Genomic DNA, 26,356 nt, shown 5'->3' on the forward strand with positions numbered 1-26,356 from the left:
TGGCTTTTCTTAAGAGTTCCAGAATTTTAATAGATGCAAAATAGATAGTAAGAGAGGGAGTGTAGACAGTGGCAGAGGGTGGAGACAGTTTCAGAGTGGAGACAGGGGCAGAGAGAGAACACACTGAAGAGAGGGAGTGTTAGACGGGGCAAAAGGTAGATAGGACAGAGTGTAGACAGAGCAGAGACAGATGGACAGGGTCAGGGAGTGTGGCGGGATGTCATCCACGTCTCCCAAAACCAGAAGGAACCCCCTACTTACTATGAAGAAGGGTGAAATCTGAGACCTCAGAAGGTCCTGACAATCCCACTCTGGGTCCCAGCCCTCCCCTTCCCATTTCTGTCTCCCCATCTTCAGCCGCCATTCTGAACTTACAATGTCACCCTCTTTTATGACAGGGTCCTTTCCTACCCCATCCTCTCCGGGGCCCATTCCTGTATCTTGGGGTGGAAACGTGTCTTTCCGCTAACTCTTGCCCGCTTTCAGTAACTGCCTTAATATGTCCCTCCCCAGCCTGAATGCTTCCCCCTCCCCTTTCCTTCCCTGTTATTAGAGTCTTAGGCCCGCCATTCACTTATTCATTCATTCATCAAACATTTATAAGCAGTTCTCATGTGCTGGGCTCCTGTTCAGCAATGCTGGGGTCCTGGGGAGACTGGGCCTAGGCTCTGCATTCCCCCGCCCCTTCCCTTATCTGCCTAGGAGGGGTGGAGGATGGGAGGGCCCTGTAAACAGTGATAACTGCATCATCAGTTTGTCAGGGGAACGTTAAGAAACTGAAGCTCAGAAAAGATGCTTAACCCAGCCTAGACTAGGGCAAGGGACGGGTCTGAGTCTTCGGTGTGACACCCCAATCCCAAAAACCCCGCCCCCAGCAGAGAGCCCGGCTCAGAGAAGATGCGGTCGCATCACCTCCTTCTCAGACTTAGGGATTTCTGGCAATGACCCTTCTTAGACCCAACCTATTAGTCTCTACCTTTTCTACCCCCGCCCGTCGTTGATCTAGGCCACACCCCTCCCAGCCCCTCCCCTACTTCATTCAATCCTGGTCTCTAGTCCCACCTCCCGGGAGGCCAACCTCACACCAGTCTCACGATCTCATTGGTCAGAGAGTGTCACTGCACCGCCCTCCTTCAGTTTCATTGGCTTCCTAGGTGTCAATCTTCTTTCTAGCCTCCCAACAGTTGCCTGGGCTGAGGTTTGAGGGACAGATAATAATGGACGTCTCAGGATGTCTCGCTATTGGGCAAAAAGCCCGGCTCTGGGCGGGGCTTAGTGCCAAACGTTTGGCTGCCTCTGTCTGGAGTTCCTCAGGGATGCAGCCTTCCCTAAGAGACACACCCCCGTCTCCTAGTTATTGGACCTGCTAAGTGTTGATCAACATGACTCCACGTTCCGATAGGCAAAGCCATCCGTCCTTCACTGCTTCCTTAATTTCAATTCGCTTCTCTTCTTAAAGGCGGCAACCTTCTGGCCGTAGCCGGGGCCCTCCTTACGGAATGGCCACCGATTGGACAGGCACCCTGTCACTCCTGGCTAGTGGGCGGAGCCAGAGTGCCTGGGGGCGGTGAATTGGCTGGTTGGGCCTCGGGGGCGGGGCAGCGGCTCCTGTCAGTGGATGAAATGGCAGCGGCGGAGCCGGCGGCGGCCGCGGTCCCGGGGGGCGGCTGAGGGGGCCGGGCCGGGGCTGCGGAGCGAGCGGCGCGGCGGGGATCCGGTGGCGCGGCCCGGGGCGGCGAAGCTCGGCACGGCTATGGCGGCGCGCTTGGAACAGGTAGGTAGGCGGCGCGGGCCGGGCCTCCCGGGCGCCTTCTCAGGCAGGCGGCTCCGCGCTGCGGCCCGCGGGGGCCGGACAAGACCAGAACTCGGGCCCCCTCGCCCCGAAACCCGCGCTGGGAGCCCTCGGCACTCCAAGCATGGATCCTGGCCGACAGCCTTGAGTCCCGGCCCCCGCCGCCACCTCGTTCCCGACGCTTCCAGACCCCTCAAGGACCCCTCCCCCAGCCCCTCTGGGGGCCCTCCTCCCCTACGGCGCCCCCTCCCTGGGAGGCCCCCTCAGGCCTGTGACCCCCGCCCATCCTCTTTACTGACCCTCAGGACCCCTTCCCGGACCCTTCAGGGCACCCCACCCCCACCCCACACACCTGCCCCCTATTAGTGCCCCCCTCATGCCCAGGACCCCCCGCCCTTCCTCTGTCCCAATCCCTCAGGACCCCTTCAATCTGTAGACCCCTTGCACGCCGTCCCTCTCCTCACTTCACATCCTGTCTGTGGGCCCTGACTTGCCCCCACCACAAGGATACCAGCCTCAGAGCCATACCCTTCCCTTCTGACCCCACAGGACCCCTCCCTGGCCTCTGTAAATCAGGATTCCTGTTCACAAGCCTCATCAGCCAGCTGGCTCATCTCTTACCTCCCAGCAGCCCCATGCCCAAGGGCATCCCTGAAACCCACTCCTGGGGTCCTCCCAGCCCACTCCAGCAGCTACACACACACCCCTGATCCTGACTTCTCTTGATCCCTGCTTCCTGAGAATCCACCCTCAGCTCATGCTCAGGACCTCCCAACAGATGTTTTGAACCCCCTCCCCACCCAGGGACACACACCTTTCTGAGAGTCCCCACTCACACAAGCAGGCACACACACACACATCTGGGAGCCAACAGTTCTCACACAGAGAGATACCTATGAACCTCCAACAATTCACACTGGCAGACACCCTGGGCCCCTTGCACACGGACATTCAGGGGCCCCTGACATGTGCACACACATGCATGCAGTCAACACTTGGATCCCCAACACAGAGAGAAACTTAAGGCTTCCAACACGGACCCAGACATTTGGGACCCCCTGACACCCACACACCCTCACACAGGCTCCTCAGCACTTCAACACCCCTCCTTGGACCTCACCTTCCCAGGTCCTCCTGGAACCCCCCCACACACACACAGCTTCCAGCTCAAATGGAGACTCAGAGAGGTGAGCTGCCTGCCCTGCCCCAGGCAGCCAGCTTTCCCAGCCACTCTGGCCTCCCTGTGCCAGTGTCCCCATTGGGGCCCTGGAGGTGGCAGGGTGACCCAGAATCTCCCAGCACCCCTGTGGACACCTGCCCCAGGCCTCTTCCCCTTCTTCTGTCTCCCCTCAAAGGGAAGGATGCTCACTCTCCTACCCCAAAGCCTCCCCAAAAGGACCACTGCCTGCCCCCTGGTTGATGCCACCTCTGGCAGAGGGATAGGAGTTCAGCCTGCTCCCAGCTCCGGTCCTGAAGTCCTGACCAGACTGGTAGGACCAGCATCCTGACCCCATCACACCCGCTGGCCTCAGATGGCAGGGCTAGTGCTGCTAGCCAGGGGCAGCCCCTGACAGCCGCGTGAGTTTTCTCACCCACATGTGTTAGCCCGAAATGAAACGACTTTCTTCTCTTCTGGCATTTGGGACCCGGTGGGGCTGGGTTCGGGCCTGCCAGAAGCAGATAGCTCTTTGTTAAGGAATATTTTCAGACAAGAAAAATGTGCTGAAGCGGCTTGAGGGAACAGGAGTGAGTAGTTGGCTTGGTTCTTTTCCCCTCGCCCGGGGTGGAGGGGTGATGGAGCTGGAGGACCCATGTCCTCACGTCTTTCCAGGTGTTTTGGCTCTTCCTGCCCATCCTGCCTCTCCACAGTCCAACCTGTGGGTTCTCCTGGGCTTCCATGGTCGACTGCGGGTGGTTTGGAAGGAACTGCAGGTGGCTTGACCCTGGCACAGGGATGAGGCGAGACAGAGAGGAGGGCAGATCACAGCATGGTGAGATGGCATGGCCAGGACCGCAGGGAGTGAGGAGGAACCCCAGGTCCTGCCTGTGGGGACTCCAGATCAGTCGAGAACTGCCTGTCTGGGCTGACATCAGCATGCCTGGAAAACCCCAGAGAAACAAACTCAGACTTCTTTGTGGGTATTCACCAATGGATTCTGGATAGCTCTGGAGAAGAGTGTGTCTTGGCTTGGGGCCTCAACTTATCCATCTGGAAAATGGAGTGATAAATCCTTAGAACTGTACTTTTTATTTATTTCAGAGAAGCCAGTAAGGTTATAGGATGTGGCCCTAAATGTCCCATGGGCACCATGTGGAAGAGGTCAGTGGGGGTGGCAGAGGGCAGTCACCCATCTATGAGTGCCAGCAGGATCACTGGTCGTCCTGGTCCCTTGGTTGTAATTAGCAGATGCTTCAGTGGATAATGGCTGCCTTTCTATGTCTTTCTATGGCTGAGCTGTACTTCAGGAAACTGATTTGAATCAGGACTGAGAGACAGTCTGTTGCAGGATTTGTGGCCACACAGGGACCTCCCAGGGGGACAGAGGGTAGCCAGAGGCCTGCTTGTTGGCAATGCCCATGCCCCTCATAGCCCTCTGACGCTGGGCAGGTAGAGGTTGGTTCTGCCCACTTGCCGAAGGGAGGAGTGAATGAAAAGACTCCTGAAGGTCACGAGGCACACAGGAAACAGACTCCACCGCCTCCCCAGGGTGGGACTTTGTGCAGATGCAGTGGGGTCAGAAGGCTCCCCGAGTAGACTGTGAACATCCTGGGAAAACACGAGAAGGCTCCCGGGGAGGGCTTGCAAACCAGATCGATGCACTTTTACCCTAGACTGGGGGTTGGGGTCCAGGTCTTTGTGTAGGGGCTTTGATGGGTGCAGGGGGCAAGGAGGAACATGGTCTCAGTTTCCTCTTGCAGAATATAGGTGCTGGTTGTTCTAGGTGAGGTCCTACCACATACTGAGAATTGAATCAGGGGCCGGGGCCTGGAGGAATGTCAGGTGTGGTCCCTGCCCCACGTCCAAAGAACCTCTCAACGTCAGGAGACAAGAGCTGATACCAACAGCACCTATACACTGATCAGGCCTTGCCGAGTGCTAGGCCCTGTGCTGCGCCCCATTTACATATTATTTCATTTAATCCTCCAGACAAGCTGGAGGACCCAGCATTCCAGCGTGTACCTTTAGGATCCTGTGTGGAAGCAGGAGACAGATAAATGTACAGCATGCCAGGGAGCACAGGGAAGGTGGAGCAGGGTTATGATGTATGGGCCACCGAGAGGAGCTCTTCAGGCAGGCATGGCCCGGAAGGGTGTTCCAGGCAGCCAAGCACCAGGACAGAGGCCCAGGAAGCAGGGAGAAGCATGGTGCATGCAGGGAACTGTGCCTCATTTGATGGGTCTCACCCTACAGGCCTTTGTGTCCCAAACGTGATCCATGGGGCACACACTGTGGGATGCGTCCTGGTACAAGGGCTCAGTGGTTGGAACTGAACTTGGACAGGCAGCCAGCCCCACCCTGCCCAGGGACATCTGCAGCACACATGGTCTCGAAACCAAACAAGGGCAGTAGCAGGAGAGAGGTTAGTTAGGACAACTAACGACCCACCAGGGCCGGGGACAAGACTGATCCCTTCCGGGGAGACTTCAAGGCCCCTGTTGGCACAACTCACCCGCACTTTTCTTTCATTTCTCAGTGTGCCATGATAGGTGTGTGAGATTGTCTCTTTGAGGGCTGTCCCCCACATCAACCCGTGAGTCTCACAAGGGCAGTGCATGCATCTGTTCGTGGTTGAGTCCCAGGCGAGTACAGGGCACATAGCAGATGCTCAGTAAATACTTGGTTTTAAGAGCTGAAGAGGCTTCCCTACCCACCCACTTCTGCACAAGGGCCTGGATCTCTTCTGCAGAAAGAGGTCGTTTCCATCCGCTCGGAGAGCTCCCAAAGGCAGGGCAGAGCCACCCCAACCCTGCCCCTGGCCCAGCCAGCCTCTCAGCGGGAAAGGCCCCATCCTGGCTTTGAAGAGCCAGGAGCCTTTATGAGATGCCACTTCTCTTATCCACCTGTCCCTGGAAGGCTTGTGAGGGCTTTCCATTTTTTCCTTTGTCATTCTCAGAGACACTAAAATGTAGAGAAATGTACAATTTGCCAGGAATGAACTTGTTGTGGTGGCAGAAAGTAGCTGGTGATGATGCAGGGTAGTAAACTTTCCTTTTTTTTAGATCAGAAGGGGTCATAATGGTCTGTCCCTCGGATTTTAGCCTCAAGGTCGCTGCTGCTACTGATTATTACAAATTATAATGATTATAGTTTTCTTGTATTTAATATTTAAACAGGGCCACCTTGTGAGGGATGGGCCTGCTGAGGAGGGGAAGTTTATTTATTCAGTCCAACAAATACTGGACGTCTGATGGTGTGCTGGATGCTCGGGACCCAGTAGTGGGCTGGACAGCCCCTGCCCTGGTGGAACTTTCCATCCAACAGGGAATAAATATTACAGGCCAGCTCCTGTGCTGGGCACTCGACAGGTTTTAGTTCATATTTTCCTCCCAGCAAAACCTGTGAGGTAGGTTCTATCATTAGCCCTCTTTTCAGATGAGGAAACTGAGGCAAAGTGCATTGTACCCAGATCATAAAGATGGAAAGGAGTAGAGGAGGGATTTGAATGCAGGCTGTTGAGACCCTGAAGTCCTTACGGGAGGCCGAGAGATCTGGGATCAGTTATCCACACACATGGCCATGGAGGAAGGTACCTGGACGTGGACACATCCAGAGTAGCACAGAGGAGCAGCCAGGCCTGGGCGCAAGAGGAGGGCAGGCAGTGGCCTCTGAATTCCAGCCACCGTCCCTGTCATCCGAGGGGCAGCTTGCCCACCGCTTGCCCACCCCATGGCCAAGGAAAGGGACCTGAGGTGCCAGGCCGTTTCCCCAGGAGCCGGGCCATGTTGGACCGTGGTGGGCTGCTGGCCCACACTGGTGGTCTACGAGGTGGGCACATGGGGTCACGTGGCATCTTTCAAGGCTTCAGATTCAGAAGTGATCCTGTGTCCCCGTCATTAGAGGTCAGAAGCTGGTGGGGGGAGGTGCGGGGTTGGGGGTGGTTGGGGGAGACCAGGTAGGGAACCAAAATTAAAGGAAACTTGTGGTCTTTCTTCCAGCCTTTAAAAATGCCCAGCCCTGAAAGATGGTGCGTGCGCACTCAGTCACTCTCCCCATTGAAAAATACTGTCATTTACTGAGTGCCCGTTCCACTCAGTGTTCTACGTATGTTACTTCTAAAGTCAGAGAATGCATTATTATTAACTAAAGTACATGCTTTATTCTGATGTCCTTAGTTTTCCCCTAATATTCTTTTTCTGTCTCAGGACCCCCTCCTGGATCCCACCTGACATTTTGTCGCCATGTCTCTTGAGGCACCTCTCAGCTGGGACAGTTTCGTAGGCTTTCCTTGTTTTTGATGACTTTGATACTTTTGCGGGGGACTAGTCAGGAATTTTCTAAAATGTCCCCTAACCTGGTTTTGTCACATGTTCTCCTTCTAATGAAACCAGGGTGGTGTGTTTTGGGGAGAAAGACACAGAGCTGAAGCGCCCTTCTCACCCCAAGGGCACACACTCTCAACATGACTTAGCCCTGTTGATGCTGACCTTGATCACTTGGCTGAGCAGCACAGAGATTCTTTTCTTTGTTCATTCCACAGACCTTGAATGAGCACCTCCTGACTGCCAGATGCAGTGTTAGGGGCTTGGAGTAGAAAATTAAGAAGATAGGTCCTGGCCCCCCAGAATGGTCATGACCCAGTAGGGCAGGCAGGCGTGTAGAGAAGGAGTTGCCATAGAATGTGTCTTGGGCTGGGGTGCAGGGGTAGGAATTTTCAGGGAAAGAGGGGAGAGAAGTGGCCCAGCACAGTAGGGTTTCACACACAGGAAAGATTTCACACACACACAAAATACTCAAACCAGGTCTTGAAGAATGCCCTTCCAGTCGGAACAGCATGTGCAAAGACAGAAAGAAACAGGTGCTCCTGGAGGGCTGAGTGTGGTTGGCCTGCGATGCAGGAGGAGGCGAGGCTGGCCGGGCTGGATGCACCACGCAGAAACTTTGGGCCTCCACCTTGAAGTTGGGCACAGCCGAAGGCTTCTAGGCAAGCACCAGGAGGGTAGCAGCAGACTGCCCTGGACCCAGGTAGGCCTGCCTGTGGCAGGAAGAGGGGCCAGCTTAAGTCAGAAGGGGTTGAGTTTGAGGAGCCAGGAGGGTTTTCCAAAAGTGCAAGCCCACTTGGGATCCCGCCGTAGCTCGCAAGGCCCCTTGGGGGCCTGGCCCCTGCAGAATCCTCTCGTCCCTTCTGGAGTCACACCCCTCCCCGCCGCTCCTGCCCCACCGTTCCTCCACCCGCCCACCCATCCCTTATCACCTTTTTAATAGAGCTATCATTCGCATAACAGAAAAATTCAGCCCTGTCACGTGAACAGTTCAGTGAGTTTTAGTGTACTCACAAAGCCATGCAACTGTCTAATTCCAGAACGTTTCATTATTCCAAAAAGAAATCCCGTGAGCAGTTTCTCCAGTTTCTCCCAGCCCCTGGCAAGCACTAGTCAACCCTCTGTCCCTAGAGATGTACCTGTTCTGGGCGTTTCACATAAATGGAATCACATCGCTTGTGGTCTTTTGTGTCTGGCTCCTCTCACCGAGCATCGTGTCTTGGAGGCTCATCCATGCTGTGGCACACATTGGTTTCCTTCCTTTTGATGGTGAAATAACGTTCCACTGTATGGATAGGCCACATTTTGTTTATCCACTCATCCGTCAGTGGACACTTGCATTGTTTCCACTCCTTGGCCTTTGTGAATTATGCTGCCGTGAGCGGTCGTGTCCAGCTTTTGCTGGGTATATGTTTTCCACTCTCGCAGGCAGACACCTAGAAGCGGACTTGCTGGGTCACCTGGTAACTCTTCAACTTTTTGAGGAACCGCCAGACTGTTTTCCACACTACCTTATCTTTTTTTTTTTTTAATTTTTTAAGACTGATTTGTTTATTTAGGGGTTTTTTGGTGGGGGAGGGAGGTAATTGGGTTTATTTGTTTCTTTATTTTTAGAGGAGGGACTGAACCCAGGACCTCGTGCACGCTGAGCATGCGCTCTACCACTGGGCTCTATCCTCCCCCGCTTCCTTATCTTTTATTCCATGCGTTTTTCTCAATCTGTAATAGAAAGTTTGGATGATTGTTCCTTGGTCTCTACCCTCCATGTGCTCAGGGCGGGCCGGGTCTATGTCTTTCTCTGCCCAGCAGTCCTCAGCCCTCAGCACGGTGCTTGGGACCTGGTGGGCACTCTGGAGACACTGATCAGTGAGCAGGCAGGTGGGTTCAACTCCTCAAATATGTCTCAACTCTTCCCATGGTGCCAGGCTCAGCGCAGGGCACGGAAGTAGCAGGGACCCAGACAGTGGTGATTCCGGCCCCGGTGGGGGATCTGATGGAGATGTTCAGGAGCCTGTTGGCAATCTTGGCTGGGGCTCAGGAGAGAGGAAAAGCTGGGAACAAGGGTGTCAGCATCACTGACATATATTTGGTCATTTAAGCCTGGAGCGTGAGATCACCTTAGCCCAGGAAGGGATGAGGACTGAGGCAGCCCTGTGGAGGGAGGGGCACCATGCGGGAGCCTGAGAAGCCAGGGCAGAGGTAGGAGGAGGCCCAGGAGTCTGGCTGCTCAGAAATGAGATGAGAGAGGACTTCACGAAGGTGGAAGCATGACTGGCAGTGTCCAAAATGGGAGGAAAAGGGAGTTGGAAGACCCCCAACATCTGGACCTTTCCCCCATCCCCGACCCCAGCTGACCAGCACAGGCTCCTCCCACCCTTCTGACTTGACTCAGCTTCACCAGCCATGGGCCACCATATGGAGCCAGCAGGGACAGGGTTCGGTGGCCCACTGCCCACTCTACAGGGGCCAGGACCCCCTCTCGGGTGGCTGAGGTGGAGCAGAAGCAAAGGGCATTAAAGTTGGGGCCATGGAGAGTCTGGGACCCCAGACCTGGGGGATCTGTGTGAGGATCTCAGAGGCTAGTGGCCTCCCAGCATCCAGGGGACCTGCCTTGTCTCCGCATCTTTGTGTCTGTCCAGCTAGGGTGGGACGGCTGCATGCTCTGGGGAGGTGGGGGCTCACTCACCTAGCTCCACTCCACATGTTTGTACCTAGGACATCGGCCGGCCCTCAGATGGCCCCCAGTAGGCGCCAGGGAAGGAGGGGTTGAGCCAGGAAGAGTCACGAAGCTCTAGAGAGGGTGGCAGGGCCGCTCACAGAGCTGAGGTAGCAGCAGGCCCCATGTCCATCTGTATTTACTCGGTTCTAGGGGTGGTGAGGTCTGTGTAGTGTAGGAAGTGTGTGTACTTGTGTGTGCAAGTGTGTGCCAGTTAGAGCATGTGTGGGTGTGTATGGTGGAAGACAGTGCGTGAATGTGTGTGAGAATGTGTATCTGAGTCCATGGGTGGGTGATTGTGTGTGAGTGTTTCAGAGTGTGTGTGTGTGCATGCAGGAGTGTATTAGTGTGTCTGTGTGTGAGATGGTTTGGGAGTGTGAATGTATCTGAGAGAATGTGTGGGAGTGCAGTCGTGTATGAGTGTGTGAATGTGAAGGAGAGTTTGTCTGCGTGCGTGTGCCTGTGTGCCTGCATCTGAAGGACGGCTTCCAGGGCTGGGCAGCGTTTACAGCCTGAAGATGAGTCAAGAGAAAGTTCCTGAGGGATCAGGAGGTTCTGCCTCTCAGACTGCAGATTTCAGCCCTGGGTATTGAATCAGTTTTATCTCTGGTATGAAATACACATTAATATGTGATAAATATCTGAGCAAACTCTGCTAGTGGAGGGCCCAGAAATCCAGAGCTGAACCATTCTCTTGTGCTCTTTGTGGGGAGGGGATGGGGAGGCAACACACTTCTGAAGTCCCCTGGGCTCAGCAAGGAGACAGTGGGCCCCAGCCCCAGCCACGTGTGGTCTTTTTCTCTGAGGCCCCTGCTACTTCCCAAATCCAGCTGTGCTGATGAGCCTCCACCACCTCCTCCCCGTCTCCCAGCTCTGAAGCTGGGAAAGCCCCGCTGCCTTCCCAGCCCCTCCCTGCCCAGACAGATCCCTCCAATTCAGCGCTTCTTGTCCACAGCCCGTCTCTGCCCCGGGCCACCCGCAGACTTTGACTCTGCAGGAGATCCCGGAGCCGCCCCTCTCTCAGGAATGATTAACTCCTGGCTTGGTATTTGGGGCAGGTGGTCCCCTGCCAGCTGGGCAATGGGAGGAAGAGGTCTTCTGTTTCTGATGGGAGCCATTGCCTAGAATTTGTACCATTCACCAAGAGCCAGAGCCTTCGGTGCCCAACAAACTCGGGGAGCCCTCAGAGGCCAGGGGCTCAGGGCCAGCCCTGGGGAGCCACAGGGTCCTGGGGTAGAAGGCCCCCCACAATGTGAAAGAAAAACACCCCCCTTCCTCCCATGACAGGGCAGCACAGGGGAAGGAGACTAGAACCAAGTGCATGGCCAGGGCAAGTCCAGCCAACATGTGGGCCCTCAGGTGTTGGTTGGGGGCTGAACTTAGGCTGTGGGAAGGTGCCCATCGACCTGAGGGTGCTAGGCAGGTGAGAAAAGGTCTGCGCTGATCCTGTGACTGTCCTCCTGCTGCCTAAGGGACCAGATGCCCCCTTTCCAGGAACTGGGCGAGGGCCCCTCTGTGGCTGAGCAGTCAGAGCCAGGTCAGGTGGGGTCCAAGGGGAGCCATGGTTCAGACACTGGTCCATTTGAGTCCAGAGCCCTTGCTTTTGGTGTAGTGCTGAGCTGCCTCTCCTGCGGCTGGCAGAAGTGGGGAGGCTAGTGCCCCCAAAGCCCCCAGGAGGGTGGGGCCAGACCATCCCCAGGAAAAATAGAGAGATGGGCCTACGGCCACCAGAGCACAGATTCCCAACACTCTGACACGTTGGCTTCCCAGCCCAAGGCCATTGGCAGCACCAGACAATTAACAGCAGAGAATAATTGCTTCTGGCTGTGCCAGCAGCCCACTTTGGTTGATGAGACAGGGAAGGTCCGATGCTGAGGCAGGGCTCCAGGGAAGGCCACAGCCAGGGACAGGGACCAAGGCTGTCAGGAAGGGCCACCAAAACAGGGGTACCTGCACTTCTGGGTCCCAGCAGAGGCCCTGAGTTGGGGGAGCCTTGGCCCCTGGCCCTGTTGAAGACTCAGGGGTGTCAAGTTGAGGCTTGGCAGGGACAGCAGGACAGCTCAGGCCCTGGCCATGGCCCCCTGTCTCCATCCAGGCATCTGGACTACAAAGGCAGGGATCCCAGTAGCCAGCATCCGGAACAGAAGGAGCCAGCAAGGCCATCAGCTGGGCTAGGGTGTGTGGGGACGAGGGGTGCACCAGGTCAGCAGACCAGAGATGGGAAGCCCGGGGTGAGGAAGTGTCCAGGTGAGCAGCAGACTCAGTTGGTCCAGAGCCAGAGGAGCCAGCCACCCAGTTCTGACCACACACATCTCTGGCCCCCAGATGCAGCTGTGACCTGACCCTGCTCGCGGCTGATGAGCCTGCCCACCATGGCGAGTCCCACCCTGAGCCCGGACTCCTCGTCCCAGGAGGCCCTGTCAGCCCCCACCTGCTCCCCCACCTCCGACTCTGAGAACCTCAGCCCCGATGAGCTGGAGCTGTTGGCCAAGCTCGAGGAGCAGAACCGGTAAGTTGGGACCCGAGGGATGGGGAGAGGTCTTGGGGTGCAGCCTGGGCCCCAAACAAGTTCCTAGTTGTCCCCTCACACTCAGAGCTAGGCCCAGCCCTGGGCAGAGTAACACCTCCCATCAGTGGCTTGACAAGGATGTCTCCTGTCATCCTGCCAACAGATGAGGAGCCTGAGGTACCAAGTGAGGCCAAGTGAGTCTGGCCTTCACTTATCTAGCCCTTGATGGAGGGAGAAATAAGGACTCTGACTGGGGTTGGGCCTTCTCACCTTTCTCCCCGGCCCTCCCCCTGTTTTAAAGTGTAGGTGGTATTATTACTCAGGTTTGGTGAGTTCACTGCCATTGGAAAGACAGTTTATTACTCACAGGTCCCAAGAGGAGGGGCACAGCACACCAGGTGGGGCCACACGGGGAAGCACCAGTGTCCGTCAGGAGGCAGAGGGGATGAGAAAAATGTGGGCGAGAGCCTTTATTGCGGTTTCTGCAAGAAGGAATGGTGAGGCAATGTAATCGGGCTTAGGGCTGGCTAGTTTGAATCATTTCAGCAAGCTCAGGGCATAGGGGCTGGGCCTATTTGTCGAGCGCCTGGCCCTGGGGTGACTGAGGCTGAGGGACAGTGGCCTGAATGCAAGAGCCTGATAACAGAGGTGGTTGGTTTGTGGGTGCTGGATTGGTTGGTTTGCACGTGAAGGACTCACTGGCAGGCGAGTCCTTAGCTGTCTCCAGGTCAGGGACATCTCCCAGATGTCAGTGCACCGGAAACATGGTCAGTACAGGCCCTTGCTGGCTGGTGCCCCCAGCCAGCTTTACCTTCTCTGCAACTTGTCTGTAAACATAGACCTGAACAAAATCTGCCCCACAGGGTTGGTACGAGATTAAATGAGCTAATCCACATGCTTCTCAGCCCAGTGCTGGCCACAGAACGAGACACGGGAATGGCAGCCTCTCCAGGGGTCCAGGGATCAGGACCATGGCTCAGAGAGGTTAGGGCATGGGCCGAGGTCACTCAGCAAGTGCCATAGGGGAAGAACCACTGAGACCCAATCCCTGGGGTCCCAGAGGAAGGGCCAGGAGCCGGCGTGGGAGGCGCCTGCAGCCCAGCTGCCTCCACTGACCCTGCCCGCCCAGGCTCCTGGAAGCCGACTCCAAGTCCATGCGTTCCATGAATGGCTCCCGGCGGAACAGCGGCTCCTCACTGGTGTCCAGCTCCTCGGCCTCCTCCAACCTGAGCCACCTGGAGGAGGACACATGGATCTTGTGGGGCCGGATCGCCAATGAGTGGGAGGAGTGGCGACGCAGGAAGGAGAAGCTGCTCAAGGTGGCGGGGGCGGTGGGGCTGGGGGGCAGGGTCTGCCAGGGGCCCCAGCGAGAGCACGGGGGCTGGAGTGGAGGTGCGCAGGCACTTTGAGGACGCCTGGCCAGGGCAGGGTGAGAGGAGGGAATGTGGGGAGGCGCTGGCGTCCCAGGCACCCATTTGCTCTCTGCCCACCGTGTTCCACCTTGGATTGGGGTGGCATATCCTCATTGTGGACTCCGTCTGCAGTGTGGTGGCTCAGCTGAGCTCTGGGCTACAGGCAAGGCGCGGGCAAGCCCGACCTCAGAGGCCAGGCCTGGTGGCTGTGGGGAGGCGGTGCTGGGATGGGGTCCAGCCCAGCCTCCCACTCCCCCCCGCCACCCTGTCTCCAGGAGCTGATCCGCAAAGGCATCCCGCACCACTTCCGGGCCATCGTGTGGCAGCTACTGTGCAGCGCCACCGACATGCCAGTCAAGAACCAGTACTCGGAGCTGCTCAAGATGTCCTCACCGTGCGAGAAGCTGATCCGCAGGGACATCGCCCGCACCTACCCGGAGCACGAGTTCTTCAAGGGCCAGGACAGCCTGGGCCAGGAGGTCCTCTTCAATGTCATGAAGGTGACGCCCCCCAGCCCTGCACAGAGAAGTGCTGCCCACCCCCGGCAGCCTGCTGTCACCGGGCCCGGCAGGACCCTGCCCTGACACGCATGTGTTCCCCGGCAGGCGTACTCCCTGGTGGACCGGGAGGTGGGCTACTGCCAGGGCAGCGCCTTCATCGTGGGCCTGCTCCTCATGCAGGTAGGTGGCCCGGGGCCAGGCTCTTGGAGGGCACAGCCCATCCTGGCTCTCCCCCAGAAGGTGGACAGAAGGGTCAGAGCCTCCCTCTCCATCCACCCATGACCTCTGATAGTCCCCAGCCAAGCCCCCAGTGGGTGAGCAGAGAGGGCCGGACGCCTGTCCTGTCCCAGGCTTGGAGGTGCAGACTCACCTATTCAGTCACCTCCCGGGGTTGGACCCCTCCAGAGTCTCAGGTGGGAGGCTTAGGTCAGCCAGTGTGGTGTCTGTGGGGCTGGGCGTCTCCTCCAGAGAATCCAGCAGGCTTAGGAGCGGGAGGACAGAGACGGCTGGGAGTGCACTGGAGGATGTCTGCACTGTGGGCTCTGGAGGCGGCCAGACCTGGGTTCAAGTCCCAGCTCCACTCTTACCTGCCAGGCAGCCTTCCACAGGCGACTTCAGCCTGGGGAGGGTTCCTATCAGTAAAGCAAGGGGACAGTATTTACCAGAGGTTTGATGAGGGGCTCCAGGCAGCCCGGCACTGTCCATGTTCAGTAAAAGTAAATGGAACAGAAAGAGGAGAAACCGTAAGAAGAAAAGCAGGTGCCCCCTCCCACCCCACTCCTGCTCACAGACACCCCCCACCCCCACCCCTAGATGCCCGAGGAGGAGGCCTTCTGTGTGTTCGTGCGGCTGATGCAGGAGTACCGCCTGCGGGAGCTCTTCAAGCCCAGCATGGCCGAGCTGGGGCTCTGCATCTACCAGTTTGAGTACATGCTACAGGTGAGCGGGGGCAGGGGCAGCTGGCACCCACCCACTCCTCTCAGCCAGCTCGCACCCATGGGCGCTCACCTCAGCCATCCCAGCAAGTCTCTGAAAATTCCAGGCCTGAGCAGTCACATCCAGGCGTTCCAGCTCAGAAAGGGGCTCTAGTCCCCTGGGCAGTATAGCACTGTGGGAAGGATGCTCTGAGGGACTGGGCAGGGGCCAGCCCCTTACAGCGGGGGCTCCAGAGAGCGCGGGCATCCCAGAGCCACGAGGGCCGGGATGGAGCGGTTGGGATGGCTCAGACACACCCACGGTCCCCTCCTGTCTGCTCCCCGGGGTGGAGAAGGAGGGAAAGTGTTGTCTGCCTGTCTTTGCTGATTACTGGAGAGCCGCAGCCGCCTGTTTATAAATAGCAGCCCCCGCAGGGCCAGCTCCTGGCTGGCAGACAGAGCTGGTGTACATGCACAACACACACACATGCACACGCACGCGCACCACATACACACACACCTGTTCTGGAAGCCAGTTGCAGGTGGGGCTGTGCAGCTCTGCACCACAGTGGGCAGGATGTGCCTGGTGGTGAAGGCCCCCCTCCTCAGGCCTAGAGGACGTGGAGGTGCTGTTGGTCGTGGTAACCGGTAGTGCTGGCAGGCAAGGGGCCCGGGCGCCCAGAGAAGAAGCGATTGCACAGTGGGCTGGGTAACCTGGCGCTCCCATGGTGAAGTAGCCAGATGCCACCAGAGCGTCCCTAAGTCCAGGAGGAAGCCCAGGGTGGGCAGGGGGACAGCCTGAGTGTCCATTGCCCAGTGAAGGACATCCAGGAGGTCCTAATGCCTTCTCTAGCCTTAGTTTCCCCAGTTTCTGTCACTTCCCAGTGTCGGAAGCCCCAGCCTTGAGCATCCTTTGAGCACTTTGGGCACAAAGCGCTGTAGGGGAGGGGCGCTAGGAGTGGACACAGAGGTGATGGCTCACACCACCCTTCCCTGTTGCCCCCTGGGTGACCTTGGGGAGTTACATAACCCCCCGAAGCCTCAGAAGCTCACTCTCGGAGAAGTGGTGAGGATCCCATGAGCAGCTGGGCCAGCGCCTGCCCTGGGTGGGCACCCAGCACCCACAAGCTGCTGCTACTCCTGCCACCCCTGCCTGTGTCCCCACCTTGTGCTACTCAGAGCTCTGGGGTGCTCTTGCCCCACCCAGACACAGTGCTGAGGACACACCAAGGAAGGGAGCCAAGGGCTGCCCAGGGCAGATCAGGGAAGGCTCCCAGATGTATGGGCACTGAGGCCCAGCACTTCTAGATAGCAGTGCTGACAGCTGCACCCAGCGCCCTCCTCACAGTGCCTGGCCTCCTCCCCAACCCCCAGGAGCAGCTCCCGGACCTGAACACCCACTTCCGCTCCCAGAGCTTCCACACGTCCATGTACGCCTCCTCCTGGTTCCTCACGCTCTTCCTGACCACCTTCCCGCTGCCCGTTGCTACCCGTATCTTTGACATCTTCATGTACGAGGTGAGGACCCCACCCTCCCTCTCCTGGCCGCTCTGGATAGGGTGATCAACATCCTCACTGGGAATGATTCAGGACCAGGCCCAGGCCGAGGATGGGCGGGAGCTCTGGGAAAGGTCAGAGGACTCCCTGGGAGCGTAGGACCAGAGATGCATTGCCCCTGCCGCTGCCTTTGCAGGGTCTGGAGATCGTGTTCCGGGTGGGCCTCGCCCTCCTGCAGGTGAACCAGACGGAGCTGATGCAGCTGGACATGGAGGGGATGTCCCAGGTGGGCCAGGAGGGCCAGGGCAGGTGGGCATGCCCCCAGCGGGGGCACCTGGGCAGGTGGAGCATCCTGAGAGATGGGGACACCCTGGAGTTCCTGAGCACCCTGATCCTTTCCCATCACCTCTGCTCCTCCCCACCCTGAGGTCTCCATAGAGGACCAGCGTGGGCCCCGAGGAGCCTCAGGCTCTGCCAGATACAGTCCAGGGCCAGCAGCCTGGCAGCGGGAGAGAGGAAGGCCCAGGCCGAGCTCTGGGAGGTGCCCCTCCCCTACTCCCAGCTCTGGGTCCCCCAGAGCCTAATGTGGCAAACAGTAATACTAAGCAAACCAGGAGGCCTTGGGTGTGGTTTCAGCCCCAGCAGCCAGGCGGGGCGAGGGCACAGGAGGGAGTGAGGGGTCTGGGACAGTCTCTGGCCCTGCCCCGCCCCGGCCTGCTTCAGCTGCCCTGCCTGCCGAGAGGAGGCCAGCCTGCTTCTCACCGCCATGTCCCCATCATGCAGGCCCCTGCCCCCTCCCAGCGTCCTCCAGCTGGTGCTTCAGGGAAGAATGCACAAAGGCCATGGTTGTATCCACGAACACGGGCATCCATTGTCCGCAGCTGCCAGAGGGGGCCAGCTGGGCTGGGGAGCAGGAGCCAGCCTGGCCCCGAGCTGCCACAAGCTGTGTCCACTGGCAGCTTGCACTTAACTCTTTGCGGAGGCTCCAGGGGCCACTGGCAAGCAGGCAGACCACGGAGGGGTCTTCCCTCCAACTTCCTCTCCACCACCCTGATCCTTCAGCTTCTTCTGCCTCCTCTCACTGCCCTGGGGCAGCAGCATGTCTCCCTCCTGAAGGCCCCCTGTGCTCAGACCCCACCCCCCGCCCCACCCCTGGCCTTCGCCCTCAGGAGCTCCCAAAGCCCGCTGTCCTGAGCAGGCTGAGCGCCCATAGCAGGTAGGCCCTGCACTGAGGTCATGGTGACACCCTGAGCAGACCCTCCTCCCAGGAAGGAGGGTGCAGTGGGGGTTCAAGTGGCCCTAGGTGGCCCAGGCCTGTGTGTCGGTGACCGTCTGTGTCCCCACAGTACTTCCAGAGGGTGATCCCCCATCAGTTCGACAGCTGCCCGGACAAGCTGATCCTCAAGGCTTACCAGGTCAAGTACAACCCCAAGAAGATGAAGAGGTCAGTACCAGGCAGCCGGGGTGCTAGTAGAAGGGGTCCCTGAGGATGGGACAGTGAGCACATCCACCCTCCCCCTGCAGGTTGGAGAAGGAGTATGCGGCCATGAAGAGCAAGGAGATGGAGGAGCAGATAGAGATCAAGGTGAGTCCAGGACCGGACCAGACGCAGTGCCCTCAGGAGCCCCTCAGCGGCCACTAGAGGGCAGCCCTTCCCTGAGCGGGCTGCACACCGCGATGCTTAGGTTGGTGGGGGGGGGGGGGTGTTCACTCACCTCCAGGCCCTGTGTGAGCCAGGGTGTGCCCCAGCACTAAGGACAGGTCCCCGGGGCAGGCAGCGAGTCAGCCTCCAGCCCTCGCCCTTCCCCGTGGTTCCAACCCTCTAATCACAAGATTGCGTCACCTGGCAACCAGCCCCTTCCTGAGGTGACTTGGGGGCTTTCCAAAAGCCACCTCACTGAGGTAACAAAAGACACCTTTATTCCTCTTCTCACTGAGGAAATGCCCAGGGTTTTAGGAGCTCTGTGCCAGGACCACAACAACAACCAAATAGACATTTCTTACACATCACAAAGTCTCCTGAGGTTGCAGAGCCTCTGAATCCAGTCCTCCTCCTGCTCTCATCCCTCCAGCCATGGTTTTGGTTATTGACTCAACATTCATTTATTGAGCACCTACTGTGTGCCAGAGTCACAGCAGAGACTGAGGGCCCCTAGTCCAGTAGGGGTTGGGGGACAGACACAAACACAAACCTCAACACAGCCTGGCTCTGTCCTCTTCAGGGACAGAGTCCCACAGTGGCTGGGACTGGAGTCCCACAGACCCCAGCTCTGCTACAGACCAGCTGTGTGACCTGCCAGGAAGGTGAATTCACCTCTCTGAGCCTCAGTGCCCCTTCTGCAAAATGGGGATGACACTTGCTCTCTGGTCAAATTATTATTATTACTACTACTACTATTATTATTAACCACCACCATCATCATCATCCTTACTTCCTCTAGAAACCTAGGTTAGAATCCAGGTCACCTGCCCCCTGTACCTGAGTGGGGAAAGAGGGCATCATTGTCTGGACCCTCTTTGTAGGTTTTCCAGAAATAATTTTGTGCCCTAAACTTTTAAGCCATTCCCTTTGTCAAGAATGGCAGCTTCACTGAGGCACCAGTCCAAACACGTACGCGTGCCTTACTCACGCACGGACAAGGGCCTGCTCCCACCTGCTGACCACAAGGGCTCAGCAGTAAGCAGGGACACAGCAGACCCGGAGACCACCTGCCCAGCCTGGAAGTTTCCCCGGAGAGGAGCCTGGGTGCCCAAGGGCAGGGCAGATGCTTTCTCCCCTGGCCCTGCCCTTTGCTTTCACCTTTAGCTTATTTTAAAATGTACCTGGGATTTGTTTTAATCAGGCATGGTGATTGTGACGGACACAGAGAAGACTGCCTTTGAAAGAAGAGTTTATTACTCACAGTTCCCAAGGGGAGGGGGCACACCACTGCACACAGGGCCACACAGGGAGGTACGAGGGTGCGTCAGGAGGCAGAAAGAGTGAAGAGCAAAGCATGGGTGAGAGTCTTTACTGTGATTCCCACAGGAAAGGAGGGGTAAGGCAGGGTAGGGTGAGGTAGGTAGTTTGAGCACGTTTGAGATTGGCTCATTTGAATAATTTCAGGGGCTCTGAGCTATAGAAGTGGTTCCTAGTTGCCCTGGGACAACAGGGCAGGGGAAATTTTGGCTTGGTGTGTGAGTGTCAGATAAGGGAGGTGATAGGGGCCTGGGCTCTGGATTGGCTGGTTTGCATGTGGAAGGCAAACTAGCAGGCAGGTCGTTTACCATCCCTAGGAATTAACTAACCCTGGGAGGGGCAGTCTCTCCAGGATTAGCAAAGCTGCAGGATGTCAAGACTCAAAGATACAGAAGAAAAAAAAATTTAATAATGTGATTAGTATTAGTATTTTAAATAATGTGATTAGCCCCCCCACCCCATGGTCCTTGTTCACTTGCTCTCACTTTCCCTTTAGAGTGAGAGGAGACAGGAGAGCTGTTGGTCGGCACATCCAGCTCCTCCAAGGATGGCTGTGCTTGTGCCTCAATGCCCTGAGGCCAGAAAGGGGGCAGGGCAATCCAGGGGGCAGGGGGCAGGACTCTGGTCCTGGGTCCCGATGAGGAACAGAGACCGGGGCCTGAAACAGCTCTGACCCCAGTGAGCTGGGAGGCTCAGGCCAAACACTGCCTGATTCCAGCTAGTTTCCTCTCCCTCAAGTTTCCCCTCCCACTGACTCCACCATGAGTCAGTGACCATCCACCAAGTCTGCGATTATCTCTGACCACAGCTGCTTGCTGGGAATGTTCCGGGTGTTTCCATCACCTTTTTCTCCCCGGAAGAAACTAGGCAATGTTCTTTGTGATCCACAGGGAAGCAGGCCCCTCACTAATCTGCTGATGAAAACAATTTCCGTACCTACTTCTTAAGGGGTACTTCGGTAGAAACTAGGTACAAGGCATATGTCAACCTCCCCTGCTCCCCAAAAGGCTGCAGGGGAACCGAAAACCACAGATATCTAACCAGAACCACCAGCACAGGAGGGAGGGTGGGAGCAGGGGAGAGCATCTCCAGAACTCCTGAGTGGGGAGTGACAACTGCTGGGTACAGCTGGCTCTCAGTGGCTTGCAGAAATGTAGCTGTCCAGCTGACGGGAGCGCGCCTGTTCAGCAAGGCTCCCTCCCGCCGGACTCAGACTCAGAGAGGAGTTTGTCCTCTGAGAATTTAACCCTGGGGCTCAAAGGGAAGTAGTTAGGGGTGGGGGCCATCTGATAGCAGCCTCCCTCCAAACCCAGGGGCCTTTGCCCCCTGGTAGGCGTCATGTGAGGTTGGCCTTTGACAGGCTTAACCCTGGGGTAGACACATCGGAGGGGGGCACGGGAGCTGACCACCCAGCCCCCAGCACACCATTCACATCCACAACAGCGATCATATTATTTTTTAATGAACCAAGGTTTGTTTTGAAAACATAAATATATCTAATCTAGTGGGCCACTCTGAACGGAATTGGCCTTGACTGTCTTCTGCAATCACTCACCCAGAACTTTAGACGCCTCCTGCCTGGAGGGCGCCTGGCCTTGAGGGGACAAACCTCACTGTGTACTGGAGCAGGAGGCTGGCTCTGACATGCTCTCCCCTCTCCCCACAACCCCGTAGAGGCTTCGGACAGAGAACCGGCTCCTGAAGCAGCGGATTGAGACCTTGGAGAAGGTGAGGGGTATGGCCACCAGACTGTGACACGAACCCTCCGAGCCCCAGGCAGGACCCAGCAGCAAGAGGGCCAGTCAGCCATCTGCCCCCACTCCCCCGTCTCTGTGCCGGCCCCGCCCTGACCTGGCGGGCTCTGAGGAGCCCAGTGTAAATCCCGCCACAAGCCCCACTTTGATTTGGGCAGCCATATAAATTGGGGGCCATGGGGAAACTTTGCTTGGGGGTGAAGGTTGAGTTATAACCCCACTAACTGCAAACACCAGGCTGCCTGGGTACGGGAAGTAGGTGCCCTGGAAATGTAATTCATCCTCCAAAGAAAGGTGGAGAAGGAAGGGGTGGCCTTGCTACCAGCACCATGGAGGGGGTCCCATAGCCTCGACACTAGCCTCCAACCTGTTTTTAAAGATTGGAATAGAAATGAAGGGGCCCACTTCCAGCTCACCCCTCATTCTCACACTTGACCCTCCACTGACCACAGGGAGTAGGTGGAATTTGTTGCTCTTGCCCCAAAGCCTCCATTCTTGTTCTGCCTCCCAATTAAAATGCATTCACCCGGCCCAGTGCTGCCACCTCCGTCCCCCCATCACCCTCCCAGGAAAGGAGGCCAATGCATTTCTTCCCAGCGGGGCCCCAGCCCGGTGGCCCGCAGCGGGGTGGCACTGCCCTGCCTGCTCACACAGACCCCTCTTCAGGACGGAGCTGGCTCTGGCTTTGGTCTTCCTCCGGGTCCTCTCCTGCTGGTTCTCTGGTTCTCCGGTCTCACTCCTCTCTCCCCGCTTCTAGAGATAGTCCACTGCATTAGTGACGAGTGGTTCTTGTCTGTCTCTCCCCCTTTCCTGTCCCCGCGCCTTCCGCTCTGCCTCCTCCCCCTGTCGCTCGGAACCCCTCCGCCGGGTAGGAGAGCGCTGCTCTGGCTGATAGGTTAATCCAGGTACCGTAGCTCTCCCTCTCCCACTCCTTCCCGGTCCGCACACAACCACCGGGCCGCCTCTCCCCTGGCCGGGGCGAGGGGGGCCGGCCTGGCGCTGCGCATGGGGGCGGCTGGGGACCGCTTCTCAGGGGAGACAGAGGCTTCCCTCGGGGGCGGGGGTGTGCGTGTGGCGTATGAACGCGCACACGCACAGAGAGTTTCCTCCCTCCAGGGGACAAAGGTGGGGACCCAGGAGGGCTCCAGGACCCTGAGGGTGCATCAGCGACAGGCCCTGGTGTGCGCACGGCTGAGACTCCCCCCAACACACACACACGCGTGCGCGCACCATGCACACGACGCGCGCGTGCACACACGCACCCCTTCCGGCCCCTTATGCTCTTCTCGGCTCCTACCTGCAAGGCCTGCCATCTCTCACTCACCTGCTTCTGCTGCTGCCTTATCTTGAATGGCTTTATCTGGAAGCTTCTGCCTGCCACCTGGTGGCTCCGAGCCTGGAATGCGGGGCCCAAATTGGGTGGGGTGAGGGGATGAGGCTGGGGGGGGCAAGTCTTAGCCTTAGGCAGTTGGAAGTCCCAGGGTCTGGGGCTGGAGAAGGCCCCGGGAGAGATGTATTCCACCTCCCAGCCTGGCCCTGAGGAGCCAGCCCTGAGCCTCTGGTCCCTTGGCTGCACCCCCCAACCTCCATGGTCACCAGCAGAGCTCGGCCTCTGCTGTGCCATCTGCCCTGAATAAGAGGCTTAGAGCCAGAGCCTGGGCCCCGCGGCGGGTGGGTCCCTCCAGGTTCCTCCTGGTGTCCTGTTCCTGCCTGCCTCCCACCCACGTCCCCCGGCCCTGTGGAGCACCCCATGCCAGGCTCTGAGTGTGGGAGGCCTTACCCCTCTTCCTTCTGCTCCGCCTCCATCCTCTCTGGGCCTCCCCTGAGGTGGGCCCAAGGCAGAGCCTGGGGTGTGAGCAGAGGGTCACGGCACCCCCGTCCTCGCTGTGCTCAGGGGCAGGTGACGCGAGCGCAGGAGGCCGAGGAGAACTACGTCATCAAGCGGGAGCTGGCCGTGGTGCGGCAGCAGTGCAACTCAGCGGCCGAGGACCTGCAGAAGGCGCAGAGCACCATCCGGCAGCTGCAGGAGCAGCAGGTACCCAGCCGGGTGGGTGGGGCCCCCAGGGCAAGGCCAGGCCCCCACCAGGCTGCTTGCCGGGCTCTTGAGCAACTGGCTCCAAATCACCCCTGCCTCAGCACCTGGCCATCTTGTTCCTTCCTGGGGGCAGGGGAGCCCAGAGCAGAATGCAGTCTGCCCCAGCCCCGCCGCAGCAAGCAGCCCCACACTGGTGTGGGAGGAGAGGATCCTGTGGTTTTTATTTCCCACCACCCAGTGGGGTGTCTGGCCTACCACACTGAGAGCAAGGCAGTCAGCCTCCCCGGCCCCTCAAGGGCCGCTGGGACAAGGCTGTCCCTGCAGGGACCTCTCCCTCCACTGATGGGGCTATGGTCCCTTGGAGGAGCCCTGGTGTCTCCCCAGAATCTGAAGGGCTGTTGGTCTGTTATCAAATGAAACCCAGGTCCACTCCCCTGACATGCACAAGGCCAATCTACCCACACTGGGGTCAGGTGAAGGAAAGTACAGCGTTTATGGCAGGGCACCAAACAAGGGAAACGGGCAGCTCACGCTCAAAAAAACTGAACTCTTCATGGCTTTTAGACAAGGGTTTTTCAGCAGCTTCATGGGAGAGGGTCATAGGCTGCGAGATCAGCTCATGGATCTTCTTCTGATTGGTTGGCATTGAGGTAACAGGCTGAGCTTTCAGGAATCTCAGTCATCACCCTTCTGGTTCCAGCCAGTCTGGGGACTAAGTGCTGGTGGTCAGCATGTAGTCACCATCATCCACCTGAGCAAGGGTCTTAGTTTCTACAGACTGACTCAAAGATCTGGGTCAGATAGTTTTGTCTACTCCTTCAGGGGGAACTTGGTGTCCTATGACTCTATTGCTGCTTGAGTCTGCTCTGTGGAACTCAGGGGAGGCCCCACTGGGTCCTGCTCAGATTCAATCCCCCCTTTTCTTTGAAACTCCTCAACCTGAGGGGGGAAGGGGTGGGATAAGAAACGGAATAAAGTTCTGGTTAGAGAGAGTAATGATAAACTTGGCAGGGGAACTCAGTTTGAGGGCGGCTCTAAACTTTCAGGGGGACTCTAAATGGTTCAGGGTTTTGCTGGGGGCCAGCCATGCAGGGTAGGAGCTGGGATCAGGGAGCAGGCCCCCCTCCTACAGTGCCCAGCACTTTGCCCTCAAAAGAGTCTGGTCTGTGCCCAGCCTTCTGAGCTGGAAGGACGAGGGGAGGGGGCTGGCCAAGTCTTCGTGGGGTCATGAGCTCCGTATGGGTGGTGGGAGGGCCCATGGGCTGGAGCACTGTCAAGAGTCCACTTCTCCCAGAGAGGGCCTTCAGAACGTTCCTTCAGCTGTACCCAGTAGGCTGCCTTCCTGATGTGATGACCCACCAGCAGCTGCAGCCCCCAAACTCAGCATGCATGCCCGAGCACACACCTTGGAGCGGCAGGGGAGGATGCTATAGGCTTCCCTGGTGCCCTGCAATCCGGGGCTGAACCCAGCAGAGCCTGGCAGTGAGGTGGGGTCTCTGATTTGGAGAAACCATAGGGTGTTCAAGAAACAATGGGTGGAGAAAAGGAAGGGTCATTTGCTGAGGAGGGCCCCCTCACCTAGGCCTGGACTGAGGAACGTGAGTTGATTCTTTGCTCTTGGGGACAGGGAGGCAGAACGTCACCGTTTCTCACCTGCTTCGCCTCCTGCCCCTCGACTTCCGGTGCTGGAGCCCCACCTGCTCTGAAGCAGCAAGGCCAATGGGAAATCTGAGGCTGGGCTAGTGCCACCCATGGCACGGTGGCCCCTTACAGGCACGAGAGACTTCACCTGCCACCTCTGCGCTCCAGCCTTTGGGGCCCGGCGCAGGGATGGGTGCAGCAGTAGGCCGCTGCAGGCAGAGGAGGGTGGTGCCGTACACATCAGTGAGGCCCTTAAGCACTGTCTCCAGAGGCCCCTGGAGGAGGTGCGGCCTGGCAGAGCTTGGAAGAGGCCCCAATCTCATCTGGGCCCAGGGAGAGCCTCTGGCAGCCATGGGCCTCGAGGCCCACAGAGGTCCCAGGCAGCGAGCAGACCTGGGCGGTTAGGCAGGAGGCCAGTGGGGAAGGGGGTGGCAGCCGGGGGAGGGGATGGCTGGGACAACCTCCCTGAGAACTGTCCTGCCAAGCCACCAGGGCAGCAAAATGCGGACCCAGCTTAGCCCTAGGGGCTTCCCTCTCCCACTAGCTAGGTCTTCTTCATTGGACCCAGGTGGCACCCATCACCCCTGCGGCCCCCTAGGGTACTTCTGAGAAGCCCCGGCACTGAAAGTGGTTTTGGCAAACTCTTTCCCCATCCTCGACCATTGTGAGATGTGGTGGGCAGTGGGGGGTGAGGGGGTGGAAAGGATGGGGCCGATAAAGAGAGAGGGGCAGGAGGGCCAGAGCCCTGAGCCCTACCTCCACACAACCCCCACCCTGTGGTTAGGCCAGGACCGCACAGCAGGAAGGGGCCCCCCAGAGAGCTCTTCCACCCTCCCTGCAACGATCCTGGGAACCAGTCATTGGTGTCCCTCAGGGGGCATCCTGAGGCCATGGAAGGTCCCCGCTGTGTGGTGTTCCCGGAAGGGAAGCTGGGCCCGGATGACTGCACGAGTGCCAGGACCCCTAGGCACAGAACATCAGGGCCCCTGTCAAGATCAGCTCCTCCAAGAGGGCAGAAGGCCCCGGAAGCAGATCCAGGGTTTCTCCTCACCCTCTCTCCACCCAGGGGTCCTGGAGGTGGAGGGGGTGGGGCATGGCTGGGGACCACAGCGGCTGGCAGGAAGGCTGCCCACCTCCCGCTGCAGC

The 26,356-nt window shown here is 58.1% G+C and overlaps 1 protein-coding gene and 1 long non-coding RNA gene across 4 annotated transcripts in view; one reads left to right on the forward strand and one right to left on the reverse strand.

Moving 5' to 3' along the window:
- The first annotated feature begins 1,634 nt into the window (after positions 1-1,634).
- The window catches only part of EVI5L (ecotropic viral integration site 5 like), a 31,711-nt gene continuing 6,989 nt past the window's right edge, over positions 1,635-26,356 (forward strand). For 2 of the 3 annotated variants that reach the window (XM_031437117.2, XM_031437115.2), the window contains exons 1-13: positions 1,635-1,774; positions 12,315-12,498; positions 13,628-13,817; positions 14,186-14,410; positions 14,516-14,590; positions 15,224-15,349; positions 16,699-16,842; positions 17,018-17,107; positions 18,168-18,265; positions 18,346-18,406; positions 21,455-21,508; positions 22,407-22,439; positions 23,429-23,569. In XM_031437117.2, coding sequence (XP_031292977.2) covers positions 12,347-12,498; positions 13,628-13,817; positions 14,186-14,410; positions 14,516-14,590; positions 15,224-15,349; positions 16,699-16,842; positions 17,018-17,107; positions 18,168-18,265; positions 18,346-18,406; positions 21,455-21,508; positions 22,407-22,439; positions 23,429-23,569 — 1,389 coding nt within the window. In that variant the 5' untranslated portion in view covers positions 1,635-1,774; positions 12,315-12,346. The remainder of the gene's footprint in view (positions 1,775-12,314; positions 12,499-13,627; positions 13,818-14,185; positions 14,411-14,515; positions 14,591-15,223; positions 15,350-16,698; positions 16,843-17,017; positions 17,108-18,167; positions 18,266-18,345; positions 18,407-21,454; positions 21,509-22,406; positions 22,440-23,428; positions 23,570-26,356) is intronic. The other variant, XM_031437116.2, reaches the window with a different exon arrangement.
- On the reverse strand, positions 21,502-23,445 carry LOC116148394 (uncharacterized). Its single transcript, XR_004131873.2, has 3 exons — positions 23,315-23,445; positions 22,859-22,930; positions 21,502-22,287 (listed from the first exon to the last, which is right to left on the reverse strand). It is a non-coding gene; the product is annotated as an uncharacterized LOC116148394 (long non-coding RNA).

This window comes from Camelus dromedarius, chromosome 27 (assembly GCF_036321535.1).
Source record: "Camelus dromedarius isolate mCamDro1 chromosome 27, mCamDro1.pat, whole genome shotgun sequence".
In the NCBI taxonomy this organism is placed as follows: domain Eukaryota; kingdom Metazoa; phylum Chordata; class Mammalia; order Artiodactyla; family Camelidae; genus Camelus; species Camelus dromedarius.